The 13,700-nt window shown below is 40.7% G+C and overlaps 1 protein-coding gene across 4 annotated transcripts in view; it reads right to left on the bottom strand.

Annotated features, from left to right (window-relative positions):
- Positions 1-13,700, bottom strand: part of SCUBE2 (signal peptide, CUB domain and EGF like domain containing 2) — a 45,779-nt gene that overhangs the window by 16,827 nt on the left and 15,252 nt on the right. For 2 of the 4 annotated variants that reach the window (XM_054068631.1, XM_054068634.1), the window contains 9 exons: positions 13,018-13,134; positions 11,521-11,643; positions 9,637-9,753; positions 7,091-7,213; positions 6,483-6,599; positions 5,806-5,892; positions 4,982-5,086; positions 3,608-3,763; positions 3,043-3,246 (listed from right to left, as the gene is read on the bottom strand). In XM_054068631.1, the coding sequence (XP_053924606.1) occupies positions 3,043-3,246; positions 3,608-3,763; positions 4,982-5,086; positions 5,806-5,892; positions 6,483-6,599; positions 7,091-7,213; positions 9,637-9,753; positions 11,521-11,643; positions 13,018-13,134 (1,149 nt within the window). The remainder of the gene's footprint in view (positions 1-3,042; positions 3,247-3,607; positions 3,764-4,981; positions 5,087-5,805; positions 5,893-6,482; positions 6,600-7,090; positions 7,214-9,636; positions 9,754-11,520; positions 11,644-13,017; positions 13,135-13,700) is intronic. The other 2 variants (XM_054068632.1, XM_054068633.1) reach the window with 2 other exon arrangements.

Genomic DNA, 13,700 nt, shown 5'->3' with positions numbered 1-13,700 from the left:
CTGCTGCAACTGCAGGCCACTCACCCAAGACAAAAGCTGTCAGAGCAGGAGCTGGACTTTTCCTCTTACACTGCTGGGATCCAACTAAAGCTTCAGAAAGGGCAGTGCCACAAGAAGTCTATCAGAGTAAGAAGAGCAATACAAGACTGTCTGACAAAACTCTATCTAACCTAGTCATACTCCAAGTATTTTGTTTTCAAAAATGTATTTGAAAACCACGAACTGAAACCTGCACTACACTCACTATCAGCATCACAGAAGACTTTTAAATACCTAAGCTGATTTTGCTACCTCACTGCTTCCTGCTCCTCTGGTCTGAGCAGAAATCCCCTTCTCTCCCTGTCCAGAGACCACCAGGACTGAATCCATCTGCTAACCTGGTATCTCTTGGTACAGAATTTACAGAATCACTTTCTACCCACAATCGGTAGCGTGTCTAGATAAGCAGGGTACCAATCCTGTGCCAAAGTTCTCAGCAGCTCCACAAAACCAACAGATCAGATCAAAGCAAAAGAAAAATCAAAAAAACCTGACTCTCACACACACAGCCCCTGACTATCTGCCTCTTCCTCCACACAGTCCCCACTCCATTCTCTTCAGTCTATTCCTTAGCTCCTTCTGACTGGCAGCCAAAGCAGCAACCGCCCAGTGCTGCCTTTACCATAGACACTGGGACAATCGGCTTTTTCTAAGGAAATGAGGCGTATGTAACAACACGGCCTCTGTGTGTGCTTTTATATCCTCTCAGCAACTACTGAACTTTCTGTCCAGTTTCCAGCAATCTGGCAAAGCATGCAGAGAAGTTTCAAAAACACTGAGTTTCTGTAGGTTTAATGTAAATAAGTAAGGAATATGCAAGTGGAGGAGAGAGATCTTCTTAGCATCTATGCAAGTAAAAGGTCGTCTCACATCCTGTTTGCTCACAGCAAATCGACACCAGAATATGGTCTGAATACCTCACCTGAAGAAAAGAAGATTCATTAGTGATTGCACCAGTTTAGACATGATCAAGTTGGAACAGAAGGCATGAGACCTACAGGGGATCATCTCTTACTAGTTCACTGCTCGTAACAGTACCTGTTAAGATATCTAGAGCAAACTGGACAAACCGCAAACTCCGTCAATTCAGCAACAGAGAAGGCTTTTGCAAGTTGTTCTTCAAAACATTCTCTTCAAATGCTCAATGTCTCTGTTTTCATAGAATCACAGAATCATTCAGGTTGGAAAAAACTTAAAATCAACAAGTCCAACCCTTAATCTAGCACTGCAAACACCACCACTCAACCATGTCCCTCAGCACCACATCTACAGAGCTTTTAACTACCTTCAGGTATGGTGACTCAATCGCTTCCCCGGGCAGCCTGTTCCAGTGCCTGACAACCCTTTTAGTAAAAAAAGTTTTACTAGCACCCAGTCTAAACCTCTCCTGGTGCAACTTGAAGCCATTTCCCTCTTGCTCTGTCACTTGTTCCTTCCCAATACTCGCCTCACTACAACCTCTTTTCAGGTTACTGTAGAGAATGATAAGGTCTCCCCTCAGCCTCCTTTTATCCAGTCTAAAAAAACCCAGTTACCTCAACCACTTCTCCTAAGACCCTTCACCAGTCTCGTTGCCCTCCCCTGGACATGCTCCAGCACCTCCAGTCTTTCTTGTAGTGTACAGGGGGATGCTCACTTCTCTTCTTATGCTGGTCAAAGTCCTGCTACCTCCTGCAAAGCCCATTTAACCATGGACAGGCTAGTTGTGAGCACAATAACAAAGAGTTTTCCAAGCATTCTCCAAAAGCCTCCTTTCTGTCTGAACTAGCACAGAAATGCGACGTAAGCTTCTCATTTGTAATGACAAATTAAACTGGTCCTGCAGCTACTTAAAAAAATTTGTTTCCTTGCTGCTCCAATTCTGTTTTGCAAGTCACACTGCCTTCTCTACCTGAGGTATTTTTAGCTTACTCGTTGCTATTTCTCCAGATAAAATCACAAATGGCTAGAAAGCCATACCGTGCTCTGTACAATGGACTGAGACGGTTTTTCAAAGCCTTCCTCTAGCATCCAATGCAACAGCTTGGAAACATCCATGTAAACTCATCTTGGTGAACTTGCCAATGTTTTTCAGACTTATCGCAATGTTACCAAAAAAACCAAAAAGAAAACATACAGCTTTTTCCAACTGAATTCCTGAGTAATTCCCTAGTTTTCTTGCTTCCACGTATGTTTTAAACAACACCAATTCATTTTTCTCTTCTATGAACCCAAGTTTTTCCAGAGTCAGCAAAACTAAATGAGAAAATCTACTCCAAGGCCAAATGGGTTGCTGCTCAAAGACTGCTAATTCAGTCTGACAAGCATTTTAAAAGCTTGCTGATTCACAAAACCACCTACATGCTGCCTACCTTATGTGGCCTGAATTAGCCGTCATGGTTGTTAGGCCCCTGTTAAGATAACATCTGACCCCTCTCCTTAACTTTTGTGCTTTGGAAGCATTTATTATGGGCTGCATTATGGTGGTGCCCTCCAGTACCATGATAATTAAGATTTTTCTCAGTACTGGCATACAAAACCCCTATTCTCCATAAATTTACAACTGTCATGAAGATTCTCTGGGACTCATAGCTTAATTGACAAAGAGAATGTGACTGTATCAAATTCTGCTCAGCTTTTTCTTTGGCACAAGTGAGAGGTGAAATATTCACAGGTTCAGAAACACAGTTTTACACCGAATATTAATTGTAGTCTTAAAATTAACACTGGTGATGCCAAGGCCACTGGAGCATGATGCAACTCCCACATTCTCTACCTGTGAGCTTTCTGTAGGCTGCACATCAACTATAAGAAAATGCAATGCACAGAGCCCTTATTCTACTTTATAACACAGCAATTGCCAACAAGAAATACATCGAGGGGCATGTCTCAGTAACACAAACAGTAACCTTCACATACAGCCTTCCTTTCTTCTGGACAAATCCCTCAATCCCTCCAAGCTCACCAGATCTGAGCAAAACAGTAAAACACGTGATGGTTTCTTCTTAATTTACATTTACTTACCACATCTGTTACCCACATGCATCTGTCCTACGCCACAAGACTGCTGCAGCTCTGATAGCTTGAGAGACTTCCTGGCCACTTCATGATCCATGCCAGGGGCACGAATGCGGAACTGGTCCCTGCTGACTGTCTTCCGTAAGGTTCGAATGGTTTTGCGGAATCTCTTCTCAGTCTTTTTGCGAGCACAACGCACATCACATGTGTCTGAAAAGTAGCAAGGATGAAAGCTGCTGTAAGTGAACATGCACAAAACCCTACCCAATTTGGAAGAGTAACCAACGCAAATCACTGAGAAAGCAACTCCTGTGAAAAAGTCTGAAATCTTTGAAGACAACACCATCATGATAGAAGAAAATTAATCAAACAAGATTTTAATCTAAAGGCAGCTCTTTGAACTTTCAAACCATCCCCTTCCCTCACTCTTTCGGAAGTAGTAAAATTAATTTTCAAAACAGGAGATACTTTTTATTATCATTTTGCATTCAGATAGAAGAGAAAAATACAGAAAATACAGAGCAAACGGCAAGAAGCTTCAAACCGCACCTTGGATCATTTTCCAACCAACCTGTCACCTCCTTTCGGCTTGTTTCAAGCTCAAAGTCCACAGTTATAAAATTTTCTCTAGCCGCTGTCAGTCTACCGAGGGGTCCATGAACTTTCTTGCCAGAGCTGCACGTTAGGTTTACATAGTGGAAGCTCTCCATTACTGAATTATGTCTCTCTGTATGAACAAAATTAAAGGAAGCAAAAACTTGGCAGGCTACGTTATTTAACATCCACTACTGCTCAGTGCGTATGTTGTCATGAAGAGTTAAAGGGGAGGAAGCGATCAGCTCCACATGACAGTAAACCAACATTTTGACCAGCTGCTCAACTGGTAGAGCCTTACACAGAATCACAACTCCAGTGCACCTACGGACGTACTGTCACGCTAAGACTTCAGCACTGCAGTGGGTCTGAGGTATGATTCTTTGCTGGGATGAGAGCCTGGCTGCAACGCTTAGCCTGCTTCCCCTGGGTTTTGCTAGCAGGTTCCAGTGAGTTGCCTTTGCACTATCCAAAGCGTCTTAAAACCATGATGCTGTCTGCATCAGGTAGGCTGCCTAAGGGAAGAAACTTTGCACTCACACAAAGCATGTGAAAAACATGTTATTTTATAATGGTGTTTAAAATAAGTAGTGGTTGCATACACAGGGCATTAGGAGACCACTTATAAGGAACTAAGATTTAGTTAAAGAAAACACTCGTAATAAGCTTTGGTTCTGGAGTACATAACTCTTCACTGAGCATCTAGTGTAGTTTCTCACTGTTACTCTCGTACTCTCCTACGGACAAACAAACTGCACACTGATTCATCATATTGTGGGGTTGTTTTGGTTGGTTTTTTTTTTTTTTTTGAGATGCACTCCTCCTCATTTTCTCCTGACTTTGTAAATTCCCAGGCTATACTTTCTGCCTTGGAACAGATGGAACAGCTGACTTCACTGTGTCCCTCTAGGGCTGATGAGGTATAAAAGGAAGGCAGAAGAAAAGAGGAATAACCCTTTGGCAATAGAGCCAGCATAAAAGGCTGGGAGATGCTTCACTGAGGCATCAGATAGCACAGCACAGGTGAGAAAGAAAAGAACAGAAAGAAGGGAGAGAAACAGAAAGGAAGAAATCAAAAGAACAAAAAAAAAAAAGGTTGATTTAGCTGAGAATTTATTGAGAGTGATACAAATCAAAAAGGAGAAGGGCTTTCCTAGCAAGACTGTAAGGCTGTCACAGGGACATCCTGTGATCTGAAGTAACTATTGCAAGAATCATGGCTTGGAAGGAGAATGATTCATGAGATCAGTGAAGAGCAGAAACTTCGCAGTCCTCTATGCTTTGCTTATGGTGTACTTCATATCTGGAAAGCTCTGAACTAATCTGCTTACCTGCATTTTTATATTCATACCTGGTTTCATCTGTTCCAGACCTTCTTGAAACATCTCAGTCTTTTTCAAACTACATTTTCCTTCATTTAATTTAAAGGTTACGCTTATCTTGATGACTGAAGTATCTTCAGGAAGAAACAATGACATGTTATTTTAAAAATGGAATAGAAAATCTAGATAACCCTGATGTCATTTTATAATAATGGCACCAAAAAATATGCTGACATGAAGTGAAAAAGTGGTCATCACAGAAAAACTAAAGAGAAGCCAGGTTCCTCCTACTGTGAAGCTGTTTCAGTTCCAGTTGTGAACTGAAGCATGATTGATAGATTTTAATTAGAAAAAAAAAAAGACTATGAATAAGAATAATATCAAGTCCAGATCTGCTACCACGTAAATCAAACAAAGGTTGGCTGAAATCAAAGGAGATGCTCCAAACCAGTCCAGAAAGTAATTTATGTCTAAATAAAATAGCCCCTCTTATCTGTTTAGCTCTAAATGTTTTCTAAACTTTACTGTTCAACAGCTCAACTTGCACATATCATATGTTGCCAGCGCTGTCCAGTTTGGATGTGTAAGAAAAGGCACACTCCTGGCCTAGCTGTTTATTTTACTACTGAGCTTTTTCTCTTTCCTCACTTTTCAGTCTTAGTTAAAGTGATGCTTGATGAAGCAGTACCAGGGGAATCTCCTGCTGTAAGCACGAACTGAAGTCATGAGAAGGAAGAAAAATTAAAAACAGGAGTAGTATATTGGTGAGGAAATACAGAAAGTCAACCCTTGTTTCACAGTTATCTATTAAAAGAAATCAGTCAAATCATGCAACAGTAAATCCAGTGATTACCCAGCCAGCTGGATGCATTTGTATTTTGCTGCTTTTTCTTAAGCTGAGATGACCTGCCACAGGTGAGGGTGTAGGCATCTTGTGTTCCTAACAGACAGAGCACACAGACAGACAGTAAAGAAATAGGCATTGTGCACAGACTTAAGACTCCTGTAGCATAAAAGACGTTTTTAATTTGTTGATCATCGTCATCTTTTTCAACAATGTTGTTCATAAAATACTCCACATTAGAGCTTGCCTCTTCCAAAGCAGTTTAAAGGGCTCAGGAAGAAAAGCAGCATCTGTCCCATAAGAACCAGCCAAGTCTGCATGCCATGTCCTGTAGGGTGAAGGGGCTGTGCAGACAAAATCGCAGACCCCACGCAGGACTGGAATGCCTTTACCCCATTCAGAAGCAGCTCTGAGGGCCAATTAAGGAATGGCCCAGGAAGCACAGAGAATTATGCCCTGTCCTCCTCAGCTTCAAAAAGACAGTTGTCATGAGAAGGGTATCTGAGGGTCGAGTGGTTATAAAAGACAAGGAAAGGGGACTTTCCTGGGACACTGGCAGGGATATAGCCCTTTATTATCTATAGTAAAAAAGGTAAGGTCCCTGTTGAGTATCTACTTCTTCGGAGGTTTGCTACTCTCACACTATCTACAGAATCATATGCTTGATTTTGTTGGTTTTGACTCACCAGAAAATACCTGGACATCCGAAGAGCAGCTTAAGAAGCATCTATCACTCCCGCCACTCTTAATGCACTGCAGCAACACCTTGGGTGACATATTATCAGGCAAGGGACCCTTTGTCTCTAAATAGGATAAAACAAATACTCACAGAAGTAAAACGTCTATATATACCTCAGTAATAAATCAGCATGCAGCTGCTTTGTAGCTGCTACCTGAGAGCACCTGTGCAATTAATATGCTGTTTAGACAGAAAATAAAAGCAAAGTAAGATTGCTAGAAGATCACACCACATAGTAATTTCATTTCAGTTAAAGCTATCATTAGTAAACCTTCTCATGCAAAGAAACAAAAGGAAATAGAAGAATAAGCTAGATAAAAGCATAGGAAAGAAAGCATCAAAATCCCTCAAAGTATCTCCTGTTTTGTTTGGGGCTTTTTTTCTCTTGTTTTTACCAGTTTCAACATAAGTACCATCACGCCTCACTAAAAAGTAAAGTGGAATACAAGGAACGATGACTTACACCACTTAACAGATCAAGACTTTCAGTTTTGACTATGACCAAAAGGATATCAGACACATGAGGAGTAAAAATGTATTTACTAAGCACCTTACCAACACAATCCTTCTTATTCCAGTGTAATTTGTAGTTAGAGTGACACAGGCATTCATAGTCTCCCAGCGTGTTCACACACAGCTGTTGGCAACCACCATTGTTGATGCTACATTCATTAATATCTACAGAGGAAAGGGAGAAATACTTTTAAAAAGTTACTCCTGCCAAAGTTCTGTACCCCAGCTCCCCTAGATAACTGTACACAAATACTGCTTAGCAGGGTCTAGAAAAGATTCTAGGAAGGCTATCTTGACACCTATCTTGAAACAGATTTATTTTCATGGAAATCCTTTCACAAAAGTCAAATCTGATCAAATGTTGTCAAAGGGAGATGTTAAATATGTCCTTTAACCACATAATTAAAAAAAAACCAAAAAAACAAAAACCCCAGCCTCAGCAATATGATAACAAATTAACTTGAAGAAGAGGAGACCAAATCAAGCCTGCATTGCACTGTCTGGTTAATTAACATTTTGCATTTGGGATAAAGACTGACAACAGGGACAGGAATCATACTGTCCAATCTTCCAAAGTGCTCAGATAGATACAACCGCTGTGGAAGATTATTTGACTCCTTGTGGGCAAATAACACCATTGTATCCCCATTGTCCCTTTTGGCCAATTATACAATTTCAGGGCCCTGCCCCATCCAATAAATGCCAATAGGAGTAGAAACTACTGACAACACAACATACAGCCCTTGGAGCAAGTTTGCATGCTGATGGAGAATACACCATTCACCAGTGGTGTATTGCAGGGGTCAATACTGAGGCCAATACTATTTATCCTCCTCATTAAACCTGGATGATGGGACAAGAGTTGACCCTCAGGAGGCTCGCACACGATACAAAACTGGGAGGAGTGGCTGATATACCAAATGGTCATGTCACTATTCAGAGGGACCTTGACTGGCTGAAGAAATGGGCCGGCAGGAATCTCATGAATTTCAACAAAAGGAAATGCAAAGTTCTGTGTCTTGGTTTCTCAGATCCACCCAAATGACTGCTTCACTTGTCTCCATCTATAGCAATTATACCTAAGCCTAGAAAGCTGCCATTAAGGAATCTCTTGCGAGTCCCAGAAAGTCTGTGCAAGTGAGGGTACTCACTTCTACGTACACTTTTCTCAATGATAATGACAAGTTCTTGTCACAGCTCTCCCCCAACCATTTGTCCCCCCCCCTAGATAGGTAACAATTTGGTACAAAACACTGTGAAACATTACAAAACTGAGGTGATTTGAGGCACAAAACATGCTAGGAACAGAACTAATACAGCAGGGGTAGGACTGAGCAGCAGAGGGAAAATGGAGAAAGAAAGGAACACCTTAAACTGGTACTTCTGTACCACAAAAGCGGCCCAAATCTTTGATTTTCAATGACCTTTTCTTAGGATGCTGCATGCAACAGCAAATTATTATCTCCGGTATTTACTGACTTCCTGCATAAACATCAGAAGGTGTACACTATCAGCTTTGACACAGCATGTGATTACCAGTAAATGAAGGACTTATTATGGCACAAGGATTAACATCTTCTGCACTGGAATATGATATGAAGAGGCCAATTAGCAGCCAACAGCAAAATTACAGCTACTTTTGCTGATCGGTGGTCAAAAGAAACAGAGTTAAAGCAGAGGAACTCATGAGAGTGAACTTCATGCACTTCACTTGCTAAAAGAATGGTGTTAATCCCCATCCAAACAGGTTCCCTGTTCATCAGGATAAAACACAGCAAGTTTGCCGCCTTGTAATCTTCTTTGCCAGCTTTCTAGAGGCAGAGGCTAGCCTGCACTGTTATCTCCAAGTTCAACTGTGCTCATTCTGCCTCAGAAACACTCAGAATTAAATAAGAATATGAACACATTCAGGTCTTGCCTAGAACATATATAGAACAGGTGTTATTCTATTTAGTGTACAGTTATTCATGTTTCCTGTGTTAATTCTGGGAATTTGTTGCAAGAATATTCACAATTGACATGCATTGAGGTTCCACAAACATCTTTCTTTCCTTGGTGTTCCTTGTAGGAAAGATGTAAAAGATTTAGGAGTACCAATCTTGGCCAATGTAAATCATCGGCAACATCATCTATATCAGCAACATTGCAATCTGCATCACAAGAGGATCTGAGATACGCACAAGAACAACCCACAAAACTTTAATTTTCTAGAGTCATTCAGAGCCCTCTGTTCTTTAAGTCCTCTTCCACTGACCTTTCATTGAAGTCAATGAGACTTCTGCATGTGAAAAATCTATCAAATTACGGCCTCCGTATCAAGGTGCAAAATGCATCAGTTTGTTCTAATAGTTACAGGTGCTCTCTGGATGCAGGATGGGAAGGGAATATCATTTGAGCACAGACAGAAATAAGCAGGTTTATTTTTTTTAGAAATAAGTAGGATTAGTTTCTCCTTTTGCTGTGTTCCCTTATCATGGGAAAGAGTAAAATTTACTCTTGATACGTGCTGCATATACATAAGCTTATGTCTGGCACAGATGCTAATTAGACCTGGGGAACAGCGCTCATCAGCATGATTTAAAACTCACCTCCACAGTGTGTGAAGCCATAGAGAGCATATCCTTTGTTACAAGTACACTCAAAGGTACCTGGATGATTGATGCACGTATGGTCGCATGTCCGTTCAAAAGAGCATTCATCAATGTCTGCAAGTTTTAAAAGGACATATCAGTGTCTTTCACCCTGACAAGGGAGCACTGATGAGCTAACAAAGTTGGACACAGAGAAGCGCACATCTACGTAAACTAAGAAAATTCTTTTAAAGCAAATAATGCAACATAATGAAATGATAACTTTTAAAAGAGCAATTAGATTTTGCCAAACAAGATTTTTCTTGGCAAAAAATGCTGCTACGTTTGTAATAACTAAGTTTAAAATAAATTATTTCATTAAGAAAAGTCTACATAAGAATATTTCTTATATATTTACATATTTCTGCAGAAACAGATTTACAAACGAAAGTATTGTCTTTGTTTTATCCCCTGCAAATGAAAACAAAGGCTACACTTTTAACTCTATATGAATATGCAGTGCCTGACTTCAACCTGATGAAAATCGCCACAGTCTCCAAGATACACATGAAGACAGATGACTGTGATAATTTAGTGATTTTTTTCCACAGAACCCCCTTATACTGTACATTTAGCCTTCAATGTCTGTCTCTAAAAGCTACTGAGATGTCAGTTTTCTCCAGTGAAAGTCTTCCTTGGCATTACAATTACTTTGAGCACACCATCTTTGTAAAGCACAGGTAGGATGTTTAATCATGATCTCAGTGAATTGAATGGTAAAATTCCCATCACATTCTGGGGTCCTGAACGTTTATTATACCAGCAAAAGCACCTAAAACTTCTGGGCTGGTATATTACACGTGTCATGTAAGAATGTTTCAAGATACAAAACTTCACATCAACATCACTAACACTGTATTCTTTTTTTCTCGGGGTCTGGCATGCTTCAAGATACCGCTTTTGAAACAATCCAGGGAAAGTAACAGAAGTGACAGGGATAAAAGGGAGATGCAAGTCTTTAAAATACATTCATAAACAGATTCCATTAAAAAAAAAATCCCACAAACTATCTTGAAAATATAATCTTAAATTTTTATAGTAACTTGGATCCGTATGAAAGGTTGTCCTTCTTAGTCTGATTTAAAAAAGGATAAGAACTCACCAAAAAAACAGGTGAAAACTATTTTCTGTTGGTCAGTTCAGCTTTCTGAAATTCATCATTAATGTCGGCTGGTTGTCTAGGAAATGGAATTATTCATCTCCCCAGCTGGCTAATTGGCTTTACTTTGTTTCATACTGTAGCTTTTCCAAAACCACAGACCATTTTAATGTATTTAAGCAGGTTATATAGGACTGCTAAATCTATATGCACAAACCATTACACAGAAAACCAAATACGCTTTTTAAGTCTCACAGCAGAAATTCGTGTCATCCTATAAATCAAATGCTCTATGATGTTCTAGGAAATAGTGATTTGAGTCTGTTGACAGGCCTATAACTTCATAGATCACATGCTGTATCTTTTTTCCCTTAAACAATGAACTCAAGTCATCTAAATGTCCCATTTAAAAAAACGAACAGAGAGACACTCTCTATTTTTCCCTGTATATTATTTTAAGATGGTTAATAGAGAGGGAGAGGGGAAGCATTATCCTCAAAGAGCTTTTTAATATGATGCTATCCCTGTCACTTCCATGTAATAGTTCACTGTGTCATTAAACATACCTACTACAATAGCATCAAGCCAACTGCGCTAACTCAACAGATGTTTCAGAAAGATTAAAAAAAAAACAAAACTGAAGCATGGAAATCATTCTGGAGTCCATTATCACTTCGTCATTGCAGTAGATGTCCAAGCCACGCTGATTTGCTCTGCTTCTATTGCCTCTCCAGTGCACATACCTTGACAAGACTTCTCATCTGTTAATAATTTAAATCCTTTTCTGCAGCTGCAATCAAAACTGCCAACAGTGTTTTTACAGAAATGATCACAGCCTCCATTATTGGACTGGCATTCATCGACATCTGCAACAAAAGAAGTCTTCAGGAAATAAACACAGTACATTCAACATACTTCCACTGCCAGGTACACAGAACAGTCACGTCCAACTGGTTAGAGAAGCCCAGAAACAAAATCTAGCAAGACTACTACAAATCTTATGGAAGATCAGACCCAGCTCTTAAGAATGATCTGGCCCGTTCAGCCCCATGACAGTGTTACTTGCTTTCATTTAATGTATTGCTGTCAGGAACATGATTCACAAAACACCATTTCCCTAAGTTCTGTTTGAAAACACTTGGACTTAAATGCTCTCTAACAGGTTTTAGCCTTTTAAACGTTCTCTCAGTTCCCTTTTCCTAAGCTCTGCAGAAATTTCAGACAGACACAACTTTCTGAGCTACTCTGTACTTTTCATGCCAAAACATTAATGAGTTTTTTATCCAATATTAACTGACTGAGGGATGGAGATTCTGTCATTTCTGCCTACCAGAACAGTCTTAGCATCTAATTACTGGGAAATTTATTCTAATACAGAATCATAGAATCATAGAATGACTAGGTTGGAAGGGACCCACTGGGTCATGGAGTCCAACCATTCCTAACAACCCCTAAACCATGCCCCTCAGCACCTCATCCACCCATCCCTTAAACACCTCCAGGGAAGGTGACTCAACAACCTCCCTGGGCAGCCTCTGCCAGTGCCCAATGACCCTTTCCGTGAAAAATTTTTTCCTGATGTCCAGCCTGAACCTCCCCTGGCGGAGCTTCAGGCCATTCCCCCTTGTCCTGTCCCCTGTCACTTGGGAGAAGAGGCCAGCTCCCTCCTCTCCACAACCTCCTTTCAGGTAGTTGCAGAGAGCAATAAGGTCTCCCCTCAGCCTCCTCTTCTCCAGGCTAATATACAACCCAATGTCCCTTTGCTCCTTTGCAGTACCCTCATTAGAGGTGCTTGGACCAGTACAAGTAATTCTACTCACACATCCCTGTTTACACACTACTATTTACTTACAACCCACTCTAATACCCAGCTGACTGCATGTAAAATAGCAGAATATTGGACTCTATGCCTGTACGAGCCTACAGGCCTACACCTCTCCCAGTACTGACCTCTACTTTACCACAGACCTGTATGACTTCCTACCAAAACTGATCTGTGAAAAATGAGGCCATCACAGTAGGAGGGGTGGAAGTGATGAGGGGGGAACAGAGCAGCAGACATTCTCTGTACACGATGCACCTGATGCAACGGAAACCAGTCATCTACTCCTGGCTGCAGTTCTTTCTTAGGTCAGTTTACACTTACTGGCTTTTCTCTGGACACTAGATTACCTTCATTTGGAGAGGAATACCTTACAGCAAGGTCTTGTTACTCACGTGTCTGTGAGTACAAAACTCACCTTTACATGTCTTCCCATCAAACTGGAGCGTGAATCCAACAGGACAGCTGCAGTGAACTCCAGTTGATGTATCTTTACACGTACGATCACAGCCACCATTATTCACTGCACATGTTTCTAGCCAACAAAATAAAGCTAAAGTTTGCTTAGATATATATGATGGTAACAGGAAACATCATGTGATTCAAGGCACGGTTCCAAGCATGCTGTTATTCAACCACATTTAGTCTGGTGTACATGAGCAAGTACTAATACATGTATTGGCGAAATCCCTACCTCAACTATGTCCAGTTCTTTTGTGGTGACTCTACAAAGATACTGTCTCTGGATATTTTCATCCTTAAACACAAATCCCCACTCCTGATGATGAATCCATTCCTGCCAGTCTCCTTATGCCCACACTCAACCCTGGCTGATCCTCTGACACTTCCCACGAATGCTCAGGCACCAGGTTACATTCAGCACTACTAAAACAGTTTTCTTAAATACACCCTCACATGCCCCCTGTGCTGCTGGTCAGAGTGTATTACACCCACAGGGAATGTTCCTTCAGCCTTGTAACCCAGGTGCCATTACAATCTCATGTTCCTCTAACTTCCTTCTATGCAAGCTAAATCTAAAACTCAAACCCTTCTAGTGAACACCTCTAAAATACAGTTCTTCACATCCAACTAAACAGAAAT

The sequence above is a fragment of the Cuculus canorus genome, chromosome 5 (assembly GCF_017976375.1).
Source record: "Cuculus canorus isolate bCucCan1 chromosome 5, bCucCan1.pri, whole genome shotgun sequence".
NCBI lineage: Eukaryota > Metazoa > Chordata > Aves > Cuculiformes > Cuculidae > Cuculus > Cuculus canorus.
The sequence above is the reverse complement of the archived record's forward strand: the minus strand, read 5'-3'. Positions and strand labels throughout refer to the sequence as shown.